Genomic DNA, 19,830 nt, shown 5'->3' on the forward strand with positions numbered 1-19,830 from the left:
AAGCCCATGAAGGTTTACAGGAAAATTCTCACTGGCTCCCACCTAGACCCCAGGGCAATTTCTGGAGTTCATGCATTCATCATAATAAAAAAGCTGATTCTTATCCAGCCCTTACTCTGGGCCAGGTGGCAGTGTTCTCAGCATGAAATTTCATGCCTCATCTGGTTTAATCCTCTCAACAGCCCTTAGGGTATGTACTATTATTCCCTTCGTTTTACAGGTGAAGTAGCCAAGAGGCTCCGCGAGGTTAAGTAACCTGCCTAGGGCGCCCAGCTCAGAAGCAGCACTGCCTTTCCCGGATTTTGATTTTGTGTTTTCAGTATGCCTCTGGGTGGAGTGGGGGTTCTTGGCGGTGTGCGTGTGGTGGGGGTGGAATCCGTGGACTAAGCTTGGAGAAGGAGGAAGGAGGAAGGAATGGCGAGGAAGAGGAGCCGGGAAGGGATAGGGGAATCCCCTGGGTCGCAGGCCCCGGCTGCCGGCACAGCTGCCTACCGGGGGACCTGCCAGGGCCGGGGGTGGGAGCCAGTGTCCGTGCCCTGGGGACTCCGCAGTCGCGGGGTGGGGTGGCTGGGGGACGAGCTCAGCCTTACCTGTCAGGGCGCTCACTTGGTGGTCAGCCTGGAGGTGTCGGCTGCGGCGTACCAAACCTTTCCGGATCCCCCTTCCCACGCCCCGCCTTGTGGGGCGGGCGGTGGGGGGCTGGTGGGCGTGAGGCGCTCAGGACCGGCCGGACCTGTGAGACCCGGGGCCCCGGTTGCCTGGGGAGCCTGTCACTTCGAGAAGGCAGGCTCTTCCGGGGCTGGGACAGCTGTGGGCGGCAGGATGCCATGGTACCAGCAAACTCATAAATACCGCCTCCTCACTGGTGGCCGGAGACGTGCGCGCGCGTGCGGGCAGCTGGCGCCCGAGGGTGAGCCGGGGACCGGGAGGGAGTCCCCTGCCCCTTCTCCCAGCCTCCGGGCTGACGGTCCTGGGCTGGCTGGGCACCTCCCCCGCAGGTCCTCTGGGAGCTGGAGAGCAAACTGGAGCCGGGGAAAAGGGCTGGGGAGAAGGGGAGTGGGTGTGCAGGGGCAGGGCTGGGGGGATGGGGGTCACCAAGGCAGGATGGGATGCCGATGGGGGGGATAGAGGGGAAGGGGCTGCTCCAGGTAGGATGGAAATTCTGGGGGGACCTGGGGATGGAGTGGGGGATTGGGTCACTCAGACCCAAATGGAATTCTGGATGCTGAAATAGAGAGTGATGAGCTCTGAGAGCAGGGAGCAATGCTAGGGGAGGAGGCCATAGGTCCAAGAAGCTGGGTTGCTAAGAGCAGGATGGAATGAATGCTGGCGATGGAGTTGCCAAGGACAACTCTCTACATGGAGTCGCCACCCCACTCCCAAACCTCTCGCTGAGAGTGAGATGTGGGTAAGAGCCAGGGCTCTGGAACCAGGACCCCAGGGCTCCAGCCCCATCAGTCCTAGCTGTGCAGGGAATCACTGTGGCTCATTGTCCTCATCTGTGATACGGAGGTCATGGTCATAGCACCACCACACATAGGAATGTTGTGAGGCTCCCATGAGTTAATCTATGCAAAGTGCTTAGCAACACAGCGAGTCTCAGGACATTTGGTTCTGGGTAGTGATCAGTATTTTTGTTTTCTCTCTAGCATCTGAATAACCATCCCCTTGAAGACCTCCCCCCGATTCTGCCTCCTGCCCCTGACATTGCCCAATCTCCCTCCACTCTCCATCTTCCCAGCCCCTTTGTGCTATTCTGGTCCGCATCTGATCTACTGTGGACCCCTCCCCTTCCCCATCTGCTCACCCCCCCCCAACACTGTCCCCTTACCATGCGCCCCCTTTGTCCCTGCTGGTCCTGCTGCTGTCTGCTCCTGGTTTTCTCCTTGGGAGTCCTGGGGACCCCAGTGGCTCCCAAGGCTGCCCCTGAGCAAGTCCACCTGTCCTACCCAGGTAAGTTTCTGGGACCACTTTCTGGGCATCTCCCAGGGAGGCCCAGTGGGTTGGGGGCTCAGTATCCCACGCAGATTGCTGTGGAGCCCTGGGGGGTGGCTTGCTCTTCCTGAACCTCAGTTATCTGGCTCTGTTAAATGGGGGTTCCAAGCAGTGGTACACCTGGCTATGTGGGAAATGATTATGGTGTCCAGGCTGTAATAAGTGTTCTCCAAAGGGGACCACTGTTGTCCTTGCTCATTGTGTCCCCACAAAGCTGCTTCCTGATCCTTGATCCAAGGGTGGTCATAGGCCTTGAACTCTGGACGCTTTGGACCCAAACTTCTTGGGTTTTAATCCCTGCTTTGCTACTTACTTGCTGTGTGACTGTGGGCAAGTGACTTAACCTCTCTGGTCTCAGCTTCCTCATCTGGACAATGGGAAAGTACTAGTGGGACCTCATAAAGGAGAGCTCTTACCTGTGAAGTGGCAAAATGGAGTATAGCCATGGTTTTTTTTGTCTCGGGTCCCTTTTTGGTCTCGGTCCCTTTGCACAGCTAAAGATGATTGAGAACCTCAAAGAGCTTTAGTTTATGTGAGTTATATCCATAATATTTGCCATATTAGAGACTAAAATGGAGGCATTTAAACATGTTTAAGTCATTGAAAATGAGCAGTAACACATCCATTCTGTGTTAAGGTAAATGGCATTTTGCATGAAAAATAACTGTACTATACAAAAGAAAAGAAACCTGATGAGAAGAGTGGCATTGGTTTACATCTTTTTAAGTCTCTTTAATGTCTGGCTTAATAGGAGGCAGCCAGATTCTCCCCACATCTGCTTCTGCTGCTTTCTGTTTCGATGTGCTGCTTTGGATGATATATACGAAGAAAATTTGGTCTCATGCATACTCCAGGTTGAAACAGGGAGGAGGATTTTAAAGGGAGTTTCAAATAATTGTGCCCTATTCCTTTTTTTTTTTTTAATGACTGTGGCTTTCTTTCTTTCTTTCTTTTATTTTATTTATTTGACAGAGAGAGAGATCACAAGTAGGCAGAGAGGCAGGCAGAGAGAGAAGAGGAAGCTGGTTCCCTGCTGAGCAGAAAGCCTGATGTGGGGCTCGATCCCAGGACCCTGAGATCATGACCTGAGCTGAAGGCAGAGGTTTTAGCCCACTGAACCACCCAGGTGCCCCCTATTCCTTTTTTATACCAGACTGAATCTCAAAACACAGCCCTTTCTGTCTTTCAAATACTTTTAGCTTTTTATTTTTTTTTAAGATTTTATTTATTTATTTGAGAGAGAGAATGAGAGAGAGAAAGAGCATGAGAAGTGGGAGGGTCAGAGGGAGAAGCAGACTCTCTGTGGAGCAGGGAGCCTGATTCGGGACTCGATCCTAGGACTCCAGGATCATGACCCGAGCCGAAGGCAGTCGCTTAACCAACTGAGCCACCCAGGCATCCCTAGCTTTTTATTTTGAATTAACTTTTGACTTATGGAAAAGTTGCAAAGATAATGCAGAATTCCTGTATCCCCGTCACCCAGCTTCCCCTAATGCCAGTGTCTTATGCACCTGTTATCAAAGCTAAGAAATTAACATTGGCATCATATCTCTAACTGGACCAAGGACCTTGTTTGGGTTTCACCGATTTTTCCACTAATCTGATCCACAATCCCACATGGCATCCCGCTGCCGCCTCTAGTCTCCTAGCTGGAACAGTTCTTCAGGCTTCCCTTGTTTTTTGATGTCCTTAACACTTGGAAGGAAGATCGTTTCTTACAGGTTAGTTGCAGTGCAGAATCTGAAACCAGGTGAATAAACTGGCTTTGGCGTCCGTTGGCCAACTGACCTTGGACAAGGCACTTTGCCTGGAGACTTCTATAAAATGGAACGGCAGTGAAACCCATCTTGTGGGCGCTGCTGTGAAAATCCAGTGGGATGACAGGGATTTCTTGTTAGGTCTGCACAGCAACAATAGCAGATCTGGTCTAAGTGTGTCAGAGGGATAACTCACTTAGCCTCAGATTGGATATTAAGCTGTTGGTTCTACTGTTACTCCCATGTTACAGAAGAGTAAACTGAGGCTCATAGAGAAGGTCTGACCTCGGGTCACAGAATCAGGAATTTGAAGCCCGGCAGACTGGCTCAAAGAGCCCATGATACTTACTTTAAAACTTGAACTTAGTACTAATTTTAGATTTAACAGAAAATTTACAAAAATATTACAGAGTTCCCACATTCCACTCACTCGGTTTCTCCTGCTGTTATGTTAGCATCTTATATAATTACAGTATGTTTATTATTTAAAAAAATTTTTAAATTTTATTTATTTATTTGACAGAGATCACAAGTAGGCAGAGAGGCAGGCAGAGAGAGAGGAGGAAGCAGACTCCCCGCTGAGCAGAGAGCCCGATGAGGGGCTCGATCCCAGGACCCCGAGATCATGAGCTGAGCCGAAGGCAGAGGCTTTAACCCACTGAGTCACCCAGGCACCCCCCCCCAATTTTTTTTTTTAAGAGAGAGTGAGCACATGCATGCAGGGGGAGGGGAGGGGCAGAGAGTGGGGGAGGGAGAGAATCTTAAGCAGACTCCATGCCCAGCTTGGAGCTGACTTGCGGCTCCATCTCACAACCCTGAGATCATGACCTGAGCTGAAATCAAGAGTTGGACACTTACCTGACTGAGCCACCCAGGTGCCCTAATATGTTTATTAAAACCAGGAAGTCGGGCACCTGGGTGGTTCAGTCAGTTAAGCGTCTGCTTTCAGCTCAGGTCTCGATCTCAGGGTCTTGGAATGGGGAGCTCCGTGTTGGGATCCCTGCTCAGCGGGGAGCCTGCTTCTCCCTGTTGCTCCCCCCAACTCGTGTTCTCTTGCACACCTGCTCTCTCTCTCTCTCAAATAAATAAATAAATAAATAAAATCTTAAGGAAAAAAAACCACAGGAAGTTAACATTGGTACAATAGTCTATTAACTAAACTACAGACCCTGTTGGAATGTCAGCAGTTTTCCCACTTGGTGCTGACATAGCTCATTGCTGTTACTGGTGACGTTGACTTTTGTTGTGTGGTTACAGTGGTGCCTGCTGGGTTTCTCCACCATAGGATTTTTCTTCTTCCCTTTGCGGCTAATAAATATTTTGGGGGAGATTCCTTGAGACCGTGCAAATTATGTTTCTCTTGAGACTTCTGCCCCCTGATTTTAGCGTCTGTCGGTCGATCTTGCCTGTGACAATTATTAGCATGGTGTTTGCCTAATTGTGACATTGTGGCTTTCTAATTCTTTCTCTCTGTCTAATGGAAATTTTACTATAAGGAAATCTGTCCCTTCCCTCCTCCATCCATCCATTCACTTATTAATTTCTATATTTCAGTATTGACTTACAGATATTTATTTTGATTCCTTGGATTAAATATCCAATATCATCATTATTTATCTTGTGACTCGAACTGTCCCGGGTTTGGTCTTTGGAATTCTTTTGGATGGACTTCTGTGTTCTTTTGACAAGCCCCCGTCATTTCTTGAGCACTCCCCCACTTTCTGGCACCACGTGTTATTCTGGGCTGATCTTGTCTATTTCCTGCCCGGTGTTTGGAATCAACCGCTTCTGCAAGGAGCCCTGGTTTCTTTTGCTGGAGAGTGGGTATTTAGAAACTAAGATCTGAGCGCTGGGTGTGTTCGTGGCTACCGGGGTATCATGGTTTCCAGGCCCTTACACAAATGTGTGTGTGTGTCACATACACCCGCACAGATCTTGAGTTCCCTCTCTGCATGTATATAGCTCTTACCATGAGATCATACTGATACCTCTGATTCTAGTCCAACATCACGGGCTTATTTTAGCCGCCTTCTTTCCTTATTTGTAACTTCTTTCTCCAACATTGCAAAACCTACCTCCCACTTCTACAGTATACTTAGGTATTTGTTTGATGCAAGTATAGGCATAAAGCAGTTTCACTCTCCATCTTCCCAGCCCCTTTGTGCTGTTCTGGACCACATCTGATCTACTGTGGACCGCTCCCCTTTCCCATCTGCACCCCCCACACACTGTCCCCTTACCATGCTCCCCCTTTGCCTGTTTCCCTGTAAGAACATTTACGAGGTGACAACATGTATGTGCAGTCCTTTTTCTCTGTAGTCTTTTTTTTTTTAAGATTTTATTTACTTATCTGAGAGAGAGAGACAGAGATAGCGACAGAGATCATGAGTGGGAAGGAGAGGGAGAAGCAGGCTCCCCGTGAAGCAGGGAGCCCAACATGGGGCTTGATCCCAGGACCCCAAGATCATGACCCAAGCTGAAAGCAGGTGCTTAACCAACTGAGCCACCCAGTTGCCTCCTCTGTAGTCTTTTTAAGAGCATTTTTTAATTACTGAAGTATAAGTTGACATCCAATGTTATGTTAGTTTTATAGCGATAGTGAGGGTAGTCACCTTCTATCACCATGCCACGTTAGTACAATATACTTGACTATATTCCCTGTGCTTTTTTCATCTCAGTGGCTTATTTATATTTTATGACTGGAAGTTTGTAACTTTTTGCTATAGTCTTACAGCGTCCAGTCAAGACCTACCCCATGGTGACCCACCCCTCTGCAGGAGTGCTTTATTTACTTTGTAAATATAGTTATATCCATTGGTCAGTGTTTATACTCCATGCTAGCTTCTTCCCGCATTGTTATTGTAATTGTTAGTTTATTTGGGGTGTGTGTGAAGAAAATATGGAACATGACTATAATTCTAAGAGTCAGAATTACACTAAAAAGGTAGTAGTTTTCCGTCCTGGTCTTTCCTGCTCTGTACCTGTCTCTCCTTTTCTACCCCATTCCCATCAACCCCAGGTAAGTAACCCATGTCTTTCCTTTCTGCTGGATCCTTCCTGTATTTCTTCCATACAGATGAGTACGTACCTGCGTCTATCCTCTTACATAAAGAGTAGGCGACTCTCTTGTGTACCTTGCTTTGTTAATTTCACTGGCTCTCCTGGATGTCATTCCTAGAACTTGTCCTCCTTCTGTGGATAGCTCACTTGTGCTCCACTGTCTGGCGGTTACATAGTCACTTCAGCCCCTCTCTTATGGGTGGGCGTTTTGGTCATTTCCAATATGTTGTGATTACAAACAGGGCTGCAATGAAGAATCTGGAGCACATGCATTCTCCTGTTCCTGGGACAGGAGCACATGCTCTTAACATCAGCCTATAGACCATGTGGTGTGTTGAAAACCTTGATTTGGTGGCTGGCATTTAAGAATTTTGAGTTAATCACTTCAAAATTTGGATTTATTGGGGCCCCTGGGGGGCTCAGTCCATTAAGCATCTGGCTTCAGCTCAGGTCATGATCTCAGGGTCCTGGGATCAAGCCCCACATTGTCTGCCTCTACTCAGTGGGGAATCTGCTTGTCCCTCTCCCTTTGCCTGCCCCCCCATGCAAAGAAATACACAAAAAATCTTTTGTATTTTTTGTTTGGATTTCTCTATCTATGTTCCTGACATATAAAAATCACTGTATAGAGACTTACTCTACAAGTCTCTAAGACAGATTTAGGGATACTGGGCCGGCTTCTGACATGGAGACCAAGCTATGGCTGCCCCTTTAAAACAGGGCAGATCTACAGTTCGCCTCACACTCCATCACTCTCATTGGCCTGACTCCTTCCAGCTGGACTTTGTCCCTGTTTATATGACCTAGCAGGCTTCTAGACATCCAAGTTTATAACCCCTCAATGATGTCATGTATGCAAAACGTTTGGCACGAGGGCTGCATGCAGTAAATAATGATATTAAGACTAATGTCCATTCACTCATGGAATCCTAACAGCACTGTCCCAAGTGCTTTGCTTGTGTTTAAGCCTCACAGAAACACTTAGAGTAGAAACCATTATTATTCTACTTTACAGATAAGGAAACCGAGGTGCAGAGAGGTGAAGGGAGGTGCCCAGGGAAGCACAGCTGGAGAATGGCAAGGCTGGGCTTTCACCTGGGAAGCTCCGGCACCCGTGTCCCTAACTACTAGTGTTCCCCGCTGTTGGCTCTCACCCCTTGCTCTGTCCGCCCCTCCTCCTCTGCTACAGCTCAGGCCTCACTGCCCGCCTGCTCTGCCCTTCCTCCCCAGGTGAGCCGGGCTCCATGACGGTCACCTGGACCACGTGGGTCCCCACCCCTTCCGAAGTGCAGTTCGGGCTGCAGCTTTCGGGCCCCCTGCCCCTCCGGGCCCAGGGCACCTTCAGCCCCTTTGTGGATGGGGGCGCTCTCCGGCGGAAACTCTACATACACCGGGTCACACTGCGGGGGCTGCTGCCGGGGGTCCAGTATGGTGAGAGGGGCCCCACGCCCCAGTGCTGAGGGGGGAACAAGAAGAGGAGTGGGGTGTGGACTAGAAGCTGCCACTGGCAGGGGGCTCAGGCAGGGCTGGTAACGCCTCTCTTATGAGACTCTGGCATGAGAATGGGAGGTGCTGGGGTCTGGGGCGGGGTGGACCAAAGGGCATGGGTCAGAACCCCACAATCCCCACTTCCTTCCCCCACCCACTGAAGATGGGTTGGGGGAGCAGGGTGGAGGCAGCCGGGGGTGCTCCTAGCTGACTGTGACCTTCCCCTCTCCCTCAGTTTACCGCTGTGGCAGTTCCCAGGGCTGGAGCCGTCGGTTCCGCTTCCGGGCCCTGAAGAATGGTCCCCACTGGAGCCCCCGTCTGGCTGTGTTTGGGGACCTGGGAGCTGACAACCCGAAGGCCTTCCCGCGGCTGCGCAGGGACACCCAGAAGGGCATGTACGATGCTGTTCTGCATGTGGGTGAGGCATTGGCAAGGGCACGCCTGGAGGTGTGGGGTGGGGCTTGGGAGGGAGGCGATCCAGCGGGTATCGAGGGCACTGGGCTGTGGTTAGTGTGGTTCTCAAGGGACAGGCGATGAGACACTGGCCCCGGAGAGGGTGTCTGTGTTAACCAGTCTGCCCAGGTTCAAATCGCAGCTCCAACAGAGAGCCGCATGCCTTGTTGGTTTTGTCCTCTGCGTTACTACAGTGAGGGCTAAGGCTGGTCCCGAATTCATGGGACTGTCGTGATGACTACGTAAGTGACCTTGCTTGGCATGCTGTAAGTGCCATGTGTTCCCTGTCATTATCATTGCTGCTGTGGCTTCAGGGGACAGGGACATGGATGGGAGACAGAGATTGGGGCTGATACGGTTCACGACTGCACACTCTGGAACCAGACTCCCAGGGCCTGATTCCTGGATCTTTACTAACTAGCCCCATGACCTTGCATGAGCACGTAACCCCTCTGGGCCTTAGTTTCCCCATCTGAAGTGGGGTAATAACGACGTCCACCTCAGAGGGTATTTGGAAAATTCAGGTGATCAAGTATGTAAAGCATTTGGAACCGTGCCTGATACAAAACCAGTACCAGATCGTGTCAGTGTTAAGGCTTTTGTCCTGGGACAAAAGCCTCTGACAAGAAGGTGGGCAGAGATGGTGGCCTGTGTGATCAGAGCATGGGAGACCAGTGTGGTCTCCACGGGCAGGGCAGGTGGGGGGTGACACTCAGGAGCTATTCAGGAAATAGCTCCAAGTGCACAGGCGGGTGGTGTGAGGTAGGGATCAGAGAACCGGGATGGCTCGGGGTCAGGGGCTGCAGCCGTCAGGTCTCTCGGTTCTGGCAAGAGGAGAGCAGGGTCTGGGTCCTTACTCTCCCCTCCCCCCAACCCCCGGCTCCCCAGGAGACTTCGCCTACAACATGGATCAGGACAATGCTCGTGTCGGGGACAAGTTCATGCGTCTCATCGAGCCTGTGGCTGCCAGACTGCCCTACATGACGTGCCCTGGGAATCACGAGGAACGCTAGTGAGGGCCCGGGGCTTCAGGGCGGGTGTGGGCCTGACCGTGCAAAGAGACATGTCCTTCTGAGTGTCTCACCTTAGTCCCTCAACCTCCAGCAGTGCACGAGCAGTAGTGAGAGGAGAGGAGACAGAGGCTGGACTGGGAGCCACACCTGGCCTGGCAGTGGGGTGGTGGGGGCAGCGGGCTGAGGAACCCAGACCCTCTCCTCACCCTTTCACTTCCTTTTATCCAGCAACTTCTCTAACTACAAGGCCCGCTTCAGCATGCCAGGGGACAATGAAGGCCTGTGGTACAGGTAATTTGGGGGATCCTGGGGACTGGAGGATGGATGGAAGATGCCAGGGAGACTCCCACCTCTGACCCATGCCCTTTGACCTCTCCAGCTGGGACCTGGGCCCTGCACATATCATCTCCTTCTCCACCGAGGTATACTTCTTCCTCAATTATGGCCGCCACCTGGTAGAGAGACAGTTCCACTGGCTGGAGAGCGACCTCCAGGTAACACGGGTGGTTACCCCTGCCCGGCCTCCCCTCCCCCTCCCCTACCCCGCCCCTCACCCTCATCTCACCCCTCACCCTCTCTCTAGAAAGCCAATAAGAACCGGGCAGCCCGGCCGTGGATCATTACCATGGGCCACCGGCCCATGTACTGTTCCAATGCCGATTTGGATGACTGTACGTGGCATGAAAGCAAGGTGAGGACCCCTCCCTGGGGTGGGGTGCCAAGAGCCAGGAGGGGGGGTGCCCAGCCTGAGTCCCCCATTCCCCTCCTTGTGCACCCTGCCCAGGTTCGCAAAGGCCTCCATGGCAAGTTCTATGGGTTGGAGGATCTTTTCTACAAATACGGTGAGTGACCTGGGGACCCCCGCCCCACTTCCCCAATCTCTCTAGGATCAGGCAGCTTGACCCCAACTTGTTCTGTGTCAGGGGTTGACCTGCAGCTGTGGGCTCACGAACACTCCTACGAACGCCTGTGGCCCATTTACAACTACCAGGTAAGGCTCAGGGAGGGCCGGTGTCAGTGTTGGTGGACCCCAGGACACCCAGGGCTTGGCCTGGTGTGACACGCCCCTCTCCCTTGTTCCCATTTCCAGGTATTTAATGGCAGCCAAGAGATGCCTTACACCAACCCTCGAGGCCCGGTCCACATCATCACGGGATCTGCTGTGAGCATCACAGGGGGAGGGTGGCTTGGTTTCTTGCCTCTTGATTTTAACTGCCTCTTGTACTGGCCAGGTGTTTATACAGCTGCTGTCCCCACCTCTCCCCCACTCCCTGAGAGCTTAGGTAGCCCTCGCCACAGGTCCATTGTACGGATGTGGAAACAGAGGCTTGGGCAGTCAAATCTCATTCAGTCCCTAGCTCAACAAGTGGTAGGGGTTGGGGGCAGGGCTTGCCCAGGTTTACCGGATGGATCCAGAGACAGAGGGCTTCTTATTATCTTCACTGCCACTGAACTCCAGACTCCGTTCACTTTCCACCAAATTTCTCCCTGATGTCCGCTTTCTGTTCCAAGTTTCCACATTCGAGTTAGTTACTGTGTCTCTTGAGTCTTTGCTTGTCTTTCATCCTGCACATTTTGCAAAACTCCTGGCCAGCAATTTTGCAGCAGGCCCCCTGGTCTGGGTTTATGTGTCATATGGCTGAGATTCAGGTTACGCATTTTGGGCAAGGTGATCGTAGGAGTGATGTTGTGTTCTCCTCGGTGCATGGGACCCGGGGCTCCTGCCGTCTGTGTGTCTCTGAATCACCTGGTTAAGGAGGTTCCTCCACTGTAAAGTTATTATATCTCCCTTTCTAATTAATAAGTATCTTCAGGGAGATACTTTCCGGCCATTTGCAAATCTCCTGTCTCTCCTCCAACTTTCACCCACTGATTTTCAAATCCCCTGTGGGTCCTGCTGGCAACAGTTATTACTGTGATGTTCTAGTGGGAAGTTTCTGTTTCCCTCATTCCTCCAGGATTGATTAATTAGAGTCCTCTCGTGAGGAAGAGTCGTCCCTTCCATCCCATCTATGTAGTTCGTTACTGATTTATACTGGTGTGAACTCACGGGTAATTATTGTATCCTGTGGGCGATAATCCAATATGATTGTGATTTACGCTACTGATCACTTTGCTCCGGGCTGGGCCACTGGGAACTCTTCAGGTCTGAATGCCCCTGTCATTTTGTGAGCTCTTTCTTATTTTTTGGCCCTATTTTTTTTTTCAAAGATTTTATTTATTTATTTGACAGAGAGAAATCACAAGTAGGCAGAGAGGCAGGCAGAGAGAGAGAGGAGGAAGCAGGCTTCCCGCTGAGCAGAGAGCCCGATGTGGGGCTCGAACCCAGGACCTGGGATCATGACCTGAGCCGAAGGCAGCGGCTTAACCCACTGAGCCACCCAGGCGCCCCTTTTTTGGCCCTATTGGGTGCTGCAGAGATTCTTGCGTTTTCCTACCCCTCCCCTCTCTGCCTTGGAATCACTTACTTCTGCAAGGAGAGGGGGCTTATTTTTTAAGCTGGTTCTTAGGAATTAGTAAGATCGAAGTAAGAACCACTTGTGATAAAAATTCACACAGTGGGGCGCCTGGGTGGCTCAGAGGGTTAAAGCCTCTGCCTTTTGGCTCAGGTCATGATCTCAGGGTCCTGGGATCAATCCCGCATCGGGCTCTCTGCTCAGCAGGGAGCCTGCTTCCCCCTCTCTCTCTGCCTGCCTCTTTGTGTACTTGTGATCTCTCTCTCTCTCTCTGTGTCAAATAAATAAATAAAATCTTTAAAAAAATATATATATATTTTTTTAAATATTCAGACCGCTGGGGTGCCTGGGTGGCTCAGTGGGTTAAAGCCTCTGCCTTCGGCTCAGGTCATGATCCCAGGGTCCTGGGATTGAGCCCCACATCAGGCGCTCTGCTCAGCAGGGAGCCTGCTTCCATCTCTCTCTCTCTCTGCCTGTCTCTCTGCCTCCTTGTGATCTCCGCCTGTCAAATAAATAAATAAATAAATAAAATCTAAAAAAAAAAAAAAAATTCAGACCGTGCAGAGGGCAAGAGTTTACACCCCTTCTTCGTCCCTCTCTGGGGTTCTGTCTCTTGGACAGCATTTTCAAATGTTCTCTGCATGTGCAATGGAGTAATGGTCTTGCTAGAGACGTGTCACTGTACCTCCCCCTTGTAAAAAACAACCTGGATCGTGCTTCATCCCCTAGGAGGTTCTCAACCTTGGTGCACGTTACATGGGGAAGTCTTAAAACTCCAGCATCTGGACCCCATTCCAGAACAGACACCAGAATCTCTGAGAATGGGGCCCTGGCATTGGTCCAGTGCAGCCGCCACCTGGAGCAGGAAATACAATGTTATCAGCACCAGATGGCTCCTCAGACCCCTAGGTGATCGCTATTCTGAACTTGAACGAGCACAGATGAGTTTTCCCTTCAATTTCCAATTTTGAAATTATTTCAGACTTACAGACAAGTTGCAAAAATAAAAAGGAGTTTCCCTATCCCCAATGTTACCAATGTTTCCCAAACGTGAACATTTAACCGCATCTGTTTTTGATGTTTTGTTTGTTTGTTTGTTTGTTTTAAAGATTTTATTTATTTATTTGACAGACAGAGATCACAAGTAGGCAGAGAGGCAGGCAGAGAGAGAGGGGGAAGCAGGCTCCCTGCCAAGCAGAGAGCCCGATGCAGGACTCCATCCTAGGACCCTGGGAACATGACCTGAGCCGAAGGCAGAGACTTAACCCACTGAGCCACCCAGACGCCCCTATATTGTTTGTTTTGAGAGTGAGAGAGCACGCATGTGCAAGTAGGTGTGTGTGAGCAGGGAGGGGAGGGGGAGTGGAGAGAGAATCCCAAGCGGGCCCCATGCCCAGGGAGGAGCCCGACACAGGGCTCGATCCCACGACCCCGAGATCATGACCTGAGACGAAATCAGGAGTCAGACACTCAATCAATTGAGCCACCCAGGCACCCTAACCACATCTGTTTTAATCTCTATTTTATCTTTTTTTTTTAAAGATTTTATTTATTTATTTGACAGACAGAGATCACAAGCAGGCAGAGAGAGAGAGGGGGAAGCAGGCTCCCTGCCGAGCAGAGAGCCCGACGCGGGGCTCGATCCCAGGACCCTGAGACCATGACCCGAGCTGAAGGCAGAGGCTTCAACCCACTGAGCCACCCAGGCGCCCCTAATCTCTATTTTATCTTATTATTTTATTTGTCTGTGGCTATTATTATATTAATATTTTGTAATATTTTTGTATCATATATAATGAATGATGATGAATATAGTATTCCTCCTGGAGAGATCATGTGGGACTATGCCATAATCTGGTTAGTCCTCCGACTTGCACAGTGAGTTTGGCCATCTACTGATAAGCCTTGCTTCCATTCATGATTACAATGATGGCAGCAAAATGGTGATTTTTTTTAAAGGTCCCACATGCTCTCTGCTCATGCCAGCTGGCGTGGCTTCTGCAAGGCTGAGCACTTGCTCTCCCCCAGGGGCTGGTGACTTAAAAAGCCTTCTTGGAGGGTCTACCATGCCGACAGTGTCGAGACCCATGACTTCTATCTATTCTTCGAATTGCATTTTCCCTTTTACTGTACATCTCGGCCCCCTTTCTGTGACACCCTGCTTTGTGACAGTCATTCCATAATGTATTTAACTGACCCCCACGATGGGCCTTTGGGTGCCTTCCAGCCTAGGGCTCTTAGAGAAAATGCCGCACTGGGCAGTCTCTCACAGCCAAGCTCTTTTCTAGAAGTCTTAGTGAGGTCAAGGCTTAACAGACTTTGTCTTCCTCGGGGACATCGGGGTCCTGGCCTGGGAGTTGTTTCTGCTGCTCTCGGATTCTCCATCCACCCCAGCCCTGGGTCTAAAGGGTTTTGTCTGGCAGGGCTGTGAGGAGCGGCTGACCCCCTTCTCCCTCTTCCCTCGGCCCTGGAGCGCCGTGCGCGTGAAGGAATACGGGTACACGCGGCTACACATCCTCAACGGGACCCACCTCCACATCCAGCAGGTGTCGGACGACCAGGTCAGTGAGCAGTGTGCCTGATCGCCTGCCTGAGTAACGGGGCCCAGTGGGTTCTGGAGCCGATCCGTTAAAAGAATGGATTCCAGAGCTGGGAATCCTGGGTTCAAATCCTGCCTCAGCTACTTACAGGCTGGCTGACCTCCAGCAATTTATTTCACCTGTCCGAGCCACAGCTTTCCTGTCTGTTAAAGGGGATGATAATAGTTGATTGACCTGTTATACATAAAGTGCTGAGAACAGTTTCCAAAGCATGGTAAATTCCATAGGTACTTATCAACCTGAAGCAGGGGCTGAAGAAGGTGGGTGGTAGGAGCAGGTGGAGGGAAACCAGTATGATTTGTGGCCGGCAGAAGTGGCCCAAGGCTAGAAGGACCCAAATAATCACGGTTCAGCTTCATTTTTGCCATTGTAATTGTATTATATTTTTTAAAGACTTACTTATATATTTAAGAGGGGCAGGAGAAGGGCAGAGAGAGAGAGAGAGCCTCAAACAGGCTCTACACTGAGCACAGACCCTGACTCGGGGCTTGATCTCATGACCCTGAGGCTACCACCTGAGCTGAAATGAAGAATCGAACACTTAACCGAATGCACCACCTAGATGCCCCTGCCTTCGTCATTTTAAAAGAATAATAATTGTGATTTCTTGATCACCTGTTGTGTATCAGATGCTGGGCTAGCCTCTTTACATCTAGTAGCATTTTAATCACCAAAGCCATCCCATGGGATGGTTTTTCTTTCCATTGTACAGACGAGAGCACGAAGGCTCAGAGAGGGGAAGTAATTTTCCAAGGGTCACACAGCTGGAGGGTGGCAGAGCTGGGATCTGACTGCAAAGACCATGTTCTTTTTATTATAAATAACTATCCTTTACTGAGCTGGGAATCGCTTCTCGGCCTTTTGGCTAAGATCAAGTGTACTGAACGGGGCACGCACCAGAGGCAGGCTTTAAAGTTGTGTATTTATTGCATTCATTTCTCCCCTGTGTAGAGAATACGGAAGTGAGGCTCAGAGTTGGGAACACTCTTAAGGCCACGTAGAGAACTGCTGTACTGGGCTGTCAGTGATGTTTGTCTGACTCCAGGGTCTGTGCTCATAATAACAGCTTAAACCTTACACAGTCCTTGCCATGTCCTGGGATCCCTTTTTAAAAAGCCCTCTATAGGGGTGCCTGGGTGGCCCAGTGTGTTAAAGCCTCTGCCTTCAGCTCAGGTCATGATCCCAGGGTCCTGGGATCGAGCCCCGCATCGGGCTCTCTGCTCAGCAGGGAGCCTGCTTCCTCCTCTCTCTCTGCCTGCCTCTCTGCCTACTTGTGATCTCTGTCTGTCAAATAAATAAATAAAATCTTTAAAAAGTAATAAAAAAAAAAATAAAAAGCCCTCTACAGGGCACCTGGGTGGCTCAGTTGGTTAAGCGACTTCCTTCAGCTCAGGTCATGATCCTGAAGTCCCGGGATGGAGTCCCACATCGGGGTCCCTGCTTGGCAGGGAGTCTCCTTCTCTCTCTGACCCTCCCTCTTCTCATGCTCTCTCTCTCTCTCTTTCTCATTCTCTCTCTCAAATAAATAAATAAAATCTTTAAAAAAAAAAGTTAAAAAAAAAAGCCTTCTACAAATAATCTCATTGAATCCCCACAACCTCTATGGTGTAGGTAATATTCCCAGCATCCCCACTTTTCAGATGAGGAAAACTGAGGCTCAGAGAGGTCTAGCCTTTTGCCCCAGGTCACACAGCCCATTAAAAATTCAGGTCCGTAGCCCTGGAGTCAGGACTTGCAGCTCTTATTACCTCCTTTGTTTTTGTCCCTTGCAGGATGGGAAGATTGTGGATGACATCTGGGTGGTGAGACCACTGGTTGGCCGGATGATGTACCTCTAGGCACAGAGGCAGCTCTCATCAGGAACGCTGGGCCTTGCTGCCTTGGCTAGTGTGACCAGACACTGCCCAGGCCCAGCTGGAGAGTTGGGGCAGGCCTTGACTCCCAGCCGTTCTGAGGCCCCATGTGGGGTGCATGCAGCCCCGTGGCAGCTGGAGTAGCTCTCCCCTCCTGGAGAGGTGGGGGTACCACCGGCTGTGATGGGCAGGTCGGCGCCCAGGCACAGAGCAAAGCAGGGCAGGTGTGGGGCGGCTCAGCCCTGCTCCCCTGCATAGCACTGACAGGGCGGGGTGCCCACGGGGCCCCAGGAATAAAGAGACTTACAGCTGTGGCTCTGTGGACTCTGCACTTCTGCCGGGGATGCCCCCTGGGCCGTCTCCCCCCCTCCCAATGCCCGCAGGGGCGAGGGGCCATCAGCACCCCTAAGTCAACAGAGTGGGTACGGCTGTCATGACACCACTCTCCAGCAGGTGGTGTTGGTGACTTTCTCCTCCTAAGCTGACCCTCAAGGCTCCCACTGCCCAAGGCACCCTAAACCAGTGTCGCCTTGTGCCTCAGTTTCCCAGCACTGAGAAGTGTTAACACTCCTGCCTCCAAGCTGGGGATTCTGACAAGCCTAAGGATCTCACAGACCTGCTGTTCTCCTCCCCTTTCCCTTCCTTTTCTCCTCCCTGTCTCTATCCCCTTCCTTTTCGTGTATTCACCCATTATTTCTTGGGCATCTCCCATGTGCCAGGCCCTGGTCTCAGTCCTGGGAGACAGCTGTGAGCAAGCCAGAGATCTCTGCCTTCACAGAGCTGATAATCTAACCAGGGGGTCAGACAGCAAACACAATGAATGAGAGAAGTGTAAAGCAGGGTAAAAATTGGGAAGCACTCTGAAAAAGCCGGGAAGGGGCCCGAGGGGGGCGGACAGTGGCAGTTTTTACAGGGATAATCAGGGAGACCTCACCCAGAGGGTGAACATTTGATCTGAAGAAGTCTGAAGGAGAAGCCACAGGCAGAGTACTCCAGGCAGAGGAACAGCCGGTGCAAAGGCCCTGAGGCAGAAAGATGCTGGCCCTGCCAGGGTATCAGTGTGGCGGCCAGTGCAGCCTGGGCAGAATGAGTAGGGGAAGACAGAGACAGGGAGCTGATAGGGAAAGATCATGTGGGGCCTCATGGGGCCCAGGAGGACTTTGTCCTTTATTCACAGGAGGGCTCTGAGCTGGTGACAGACACATCTGACTGCAGGAGTCCTAGGCCAAGCTGGGCGCTGGCCCCAGGGCTGAGAGCTCCCCCAGGGCAGCCTGTGGGCTTCCAGCTTTGCAGGCCGACCTCACGTTATAGCTCCATGAGCTGTGAGCTGCGAGGGCTCAGCTTCCTCCTACTTACTCCCCTAGCCACCCCCACAGTGCCCAAGGCACACTGGCTTCAGTTTCTTGAATTATGCGAAGCTTTTTCTCACCCTTGGCAGGCCCTCTCCCCACTCTCCCGGGCTCATCCTGGGCTGGCACCTTCTCAGCCTGAGGTCTCAGCTTTTCCTGACAGCCCCAGCAAGGAGAGCTGCCCTCATTCTGTCCCGTCCCCGCTTTACGTCACTTTTAGTTCTTAGCTTCCTGGAATCCTCTTACTGATTTATGCTTGTCTGTGGTCAGCCTGCGCCCTGGAGCTAAGGGTCTGTGCAGGAGGAGACCAGGGCCAACTTGTCCATTTGTGGGTCTGTCCCCTCCACCAACCCCTCCTAGACCCCTTCTCAAGCTGGGTGGCTGGCCCGCGCCCACTCATCCCAGCCCTGCCCTGGGCCGGCACTGTCTGGGGTGGCTTTGTCTCCCCCACTGGACTGTCAGCCCCAGGAGGTGCGCAGTCCAGGGCTCACCCCAGCTCAGCCCAGCACAAGATAGTCACTTCATGAATACTTGTTGCCTTAATGAAGGCCACCACATGCCACGTGCTGGCTGGACAAGGCCAGGGACACGCCAGTGACAGCGATGAATCAGCCCTAGCCAGGCCCTGTAGGAGTTCATGGGCAAGCAGAGCCACGTGGTTACCCAACTCAGGTGACAGGCAATGAGGGCATGCCACCGAGGGAGGCACCCAGCCCATGAGGTCGCCAGCCGCGGAGTCATGCATCGCTCACTGCAGCCAAAGCCTGAGCTGGTCCCCACGTGCACCTGGTGCGTTCCCTCCCAGGCCAGGGGAGGCTGCGAACAAGCCTGGGCCAGGGGGAGGGGGTCCACAGAGAGCAAAGGCCTGGCACTGGGGCTGGACAGAAATGGGGTTTGAATCTCAGCTCTGCCACTTACTGTGGGATGTGGAGTTGGCGGCCTGCTCTGAATGTCAGTTTCATCATCTGTCACAAAAGAATGATCCTTTTGGATCATCCTTTATGGCATGGCCTTGGGATTAAATGAAGCTGAAAGCCTTGATGTTGTCCTTGACTCTTCTTTTGCTCACATCCTGCATTTAATCAGCTAGCAAATTCTGTTGACTTTGTAAAGTCTATCTAGAAGCTGTCCCCTTCTCCCATCTCCAAGGCCTCCTACCCTGGTCCTGTCCACCTGTCCCTGGCCTCCTACCTGGTGTCCCTTCTGTGCCCCTCTCCCCTCCCCCCCCCATCCCCAGTCTGCTCTCTACATGTAGCCCAAGGAACTGGTGGACACCTGTGTCAGATCGTGTCCCTCTTCTGCCTCAGCTTTCCTGGGGCTGCATCTCCCCTGGGGACACAGCCAGCATCTTCCCTGCAGCCCACCCCACAGGATCTGCCCCTGTCACCTCCCTGTCCTCATCTCCCACTACTTGTCTCTGCCCACTCTGCTCCAGCCACACTGGCCTCAATGGTATCAGACAACTGGCTGTTTCCTCTGCCTGGGACACTGCCTCTGGGTACAAGCACGGCTCTCTCCCTCCCCTCCTCCAAGCCTCCGCAGGGAGCCCTCCCCTGACCAACCCCCTGACCAACCCGTTTGAAATAGCACCCCACCCCCGACCTCCCATGGCCTTCCCCTGCTTTAGTTTCCTTCAGGTCACTTCCATGTTGTGGCCTGCTAAGAAAAGACATGTTTCATGATGTATTCTGTCTCTCCTCCATCAGAAAGTGAGCTCTGGGGGTGCAGGGGTTCCTGGGGGTTTTGCCTGTTCTGTTTAGCCCCTAGTTCCAGAACCCAGAACATAGTGGTTGCCCAATAAACACT

General features: G+C 51.7%; 1 protein-coding gene across 3 annotated transcripts; it reads left to right on the plus strand.

Moving 5' to 3' along the window:
- The first annotated feature begins 413 nt into the window (after window positions 1-413).
- On the plus strand, window positions 414-18,016 carry ACP7 (acid phosphatase 7, tartrate resistant (putative)). 3 transcript variants are annotated; one of them, XM_047712503.1, is made up of 13 exons: window positions 414-1,060; window positions 1,650-1,953; window positions 8,043-8,243; window positions 8,536-8,718; window positions 9,642-9,765; window positions 9,995-10,057; window positions 10,146-10,260; window positions 10,350-10,457; window positions 10,551-10,608; window positions 10,690-10,757; window positions 10,857-10,928; window positions 14,646-14,783; window positions 16,595-18,016. In XM_047712503.1, the coding sequence occupies exons 2-13, from the start codon at window positions 1,833-1,835 to the stop codon at window positions 16,658-16,660; spliced, it is 1,317 nt and encodes a 438-aa protein (XP_047568459.1). In that variant the 5' UTR covers window positions 414-1,060; window positions 1,650-1,832; the 3' UTR covers window positions 16,661-18,016. The 3 variants fall into 3 exon arrangements, with proteins under 3 accessions (XP_047568459.1, XP_047568458.1, XP_047568460.1); XM_047712502.1 differs by having other exon boundaries at window positions 414-910; XM_047712504.1 differs by lacking the exon at window positions 414-1,060 and having other exon boundaries at window positions 1,385-1,953.
- The last annotated feature ends 1,814 nt before the right edge of the window (window positions 18,017-19,830 follow it).

The sequence above is a fragment of the Lutra lutra genome, chromosome 17 (genome assembly GCF_902655055.1).
Source record: "Lutra lutra chromosome 17, mLutLut1.2, whole genome shotgun sequence".
In the NCBI taxonomy this organism is placed as follows: domain Eukaryota; kingdom Metazoa; phylum Chordata; class Mammalia; order Carnivora; family Mustelidae; genus Lutra; species Lutra lutra.

Excerpts from the sequence above, each read along its gene's own strand:
- ACP7 (XM_047712503.1), top strand. The coding sequence starts at position 1,833 with ATGCGCCCCCTTTGTCCCTGCTGGTCCTGCTGCTGTCTGCTCCTGGTT. Across the intron at positions 8,719-9,641 it reads CGATGCTGTTCTGCATGTGG|GAGACTTCGCCTACAACATG; the intron begins GTGAGGCATTGG and ends CCGGCTCCCCAG. Across the intron at positions 9,766-9,994 it reads GGGAATCACGAGGAACGCTA|CAACTTCTCTAACTACAAGG; the intron begins GTGAGGGCCCGG and ends CCTTTTATCCAG.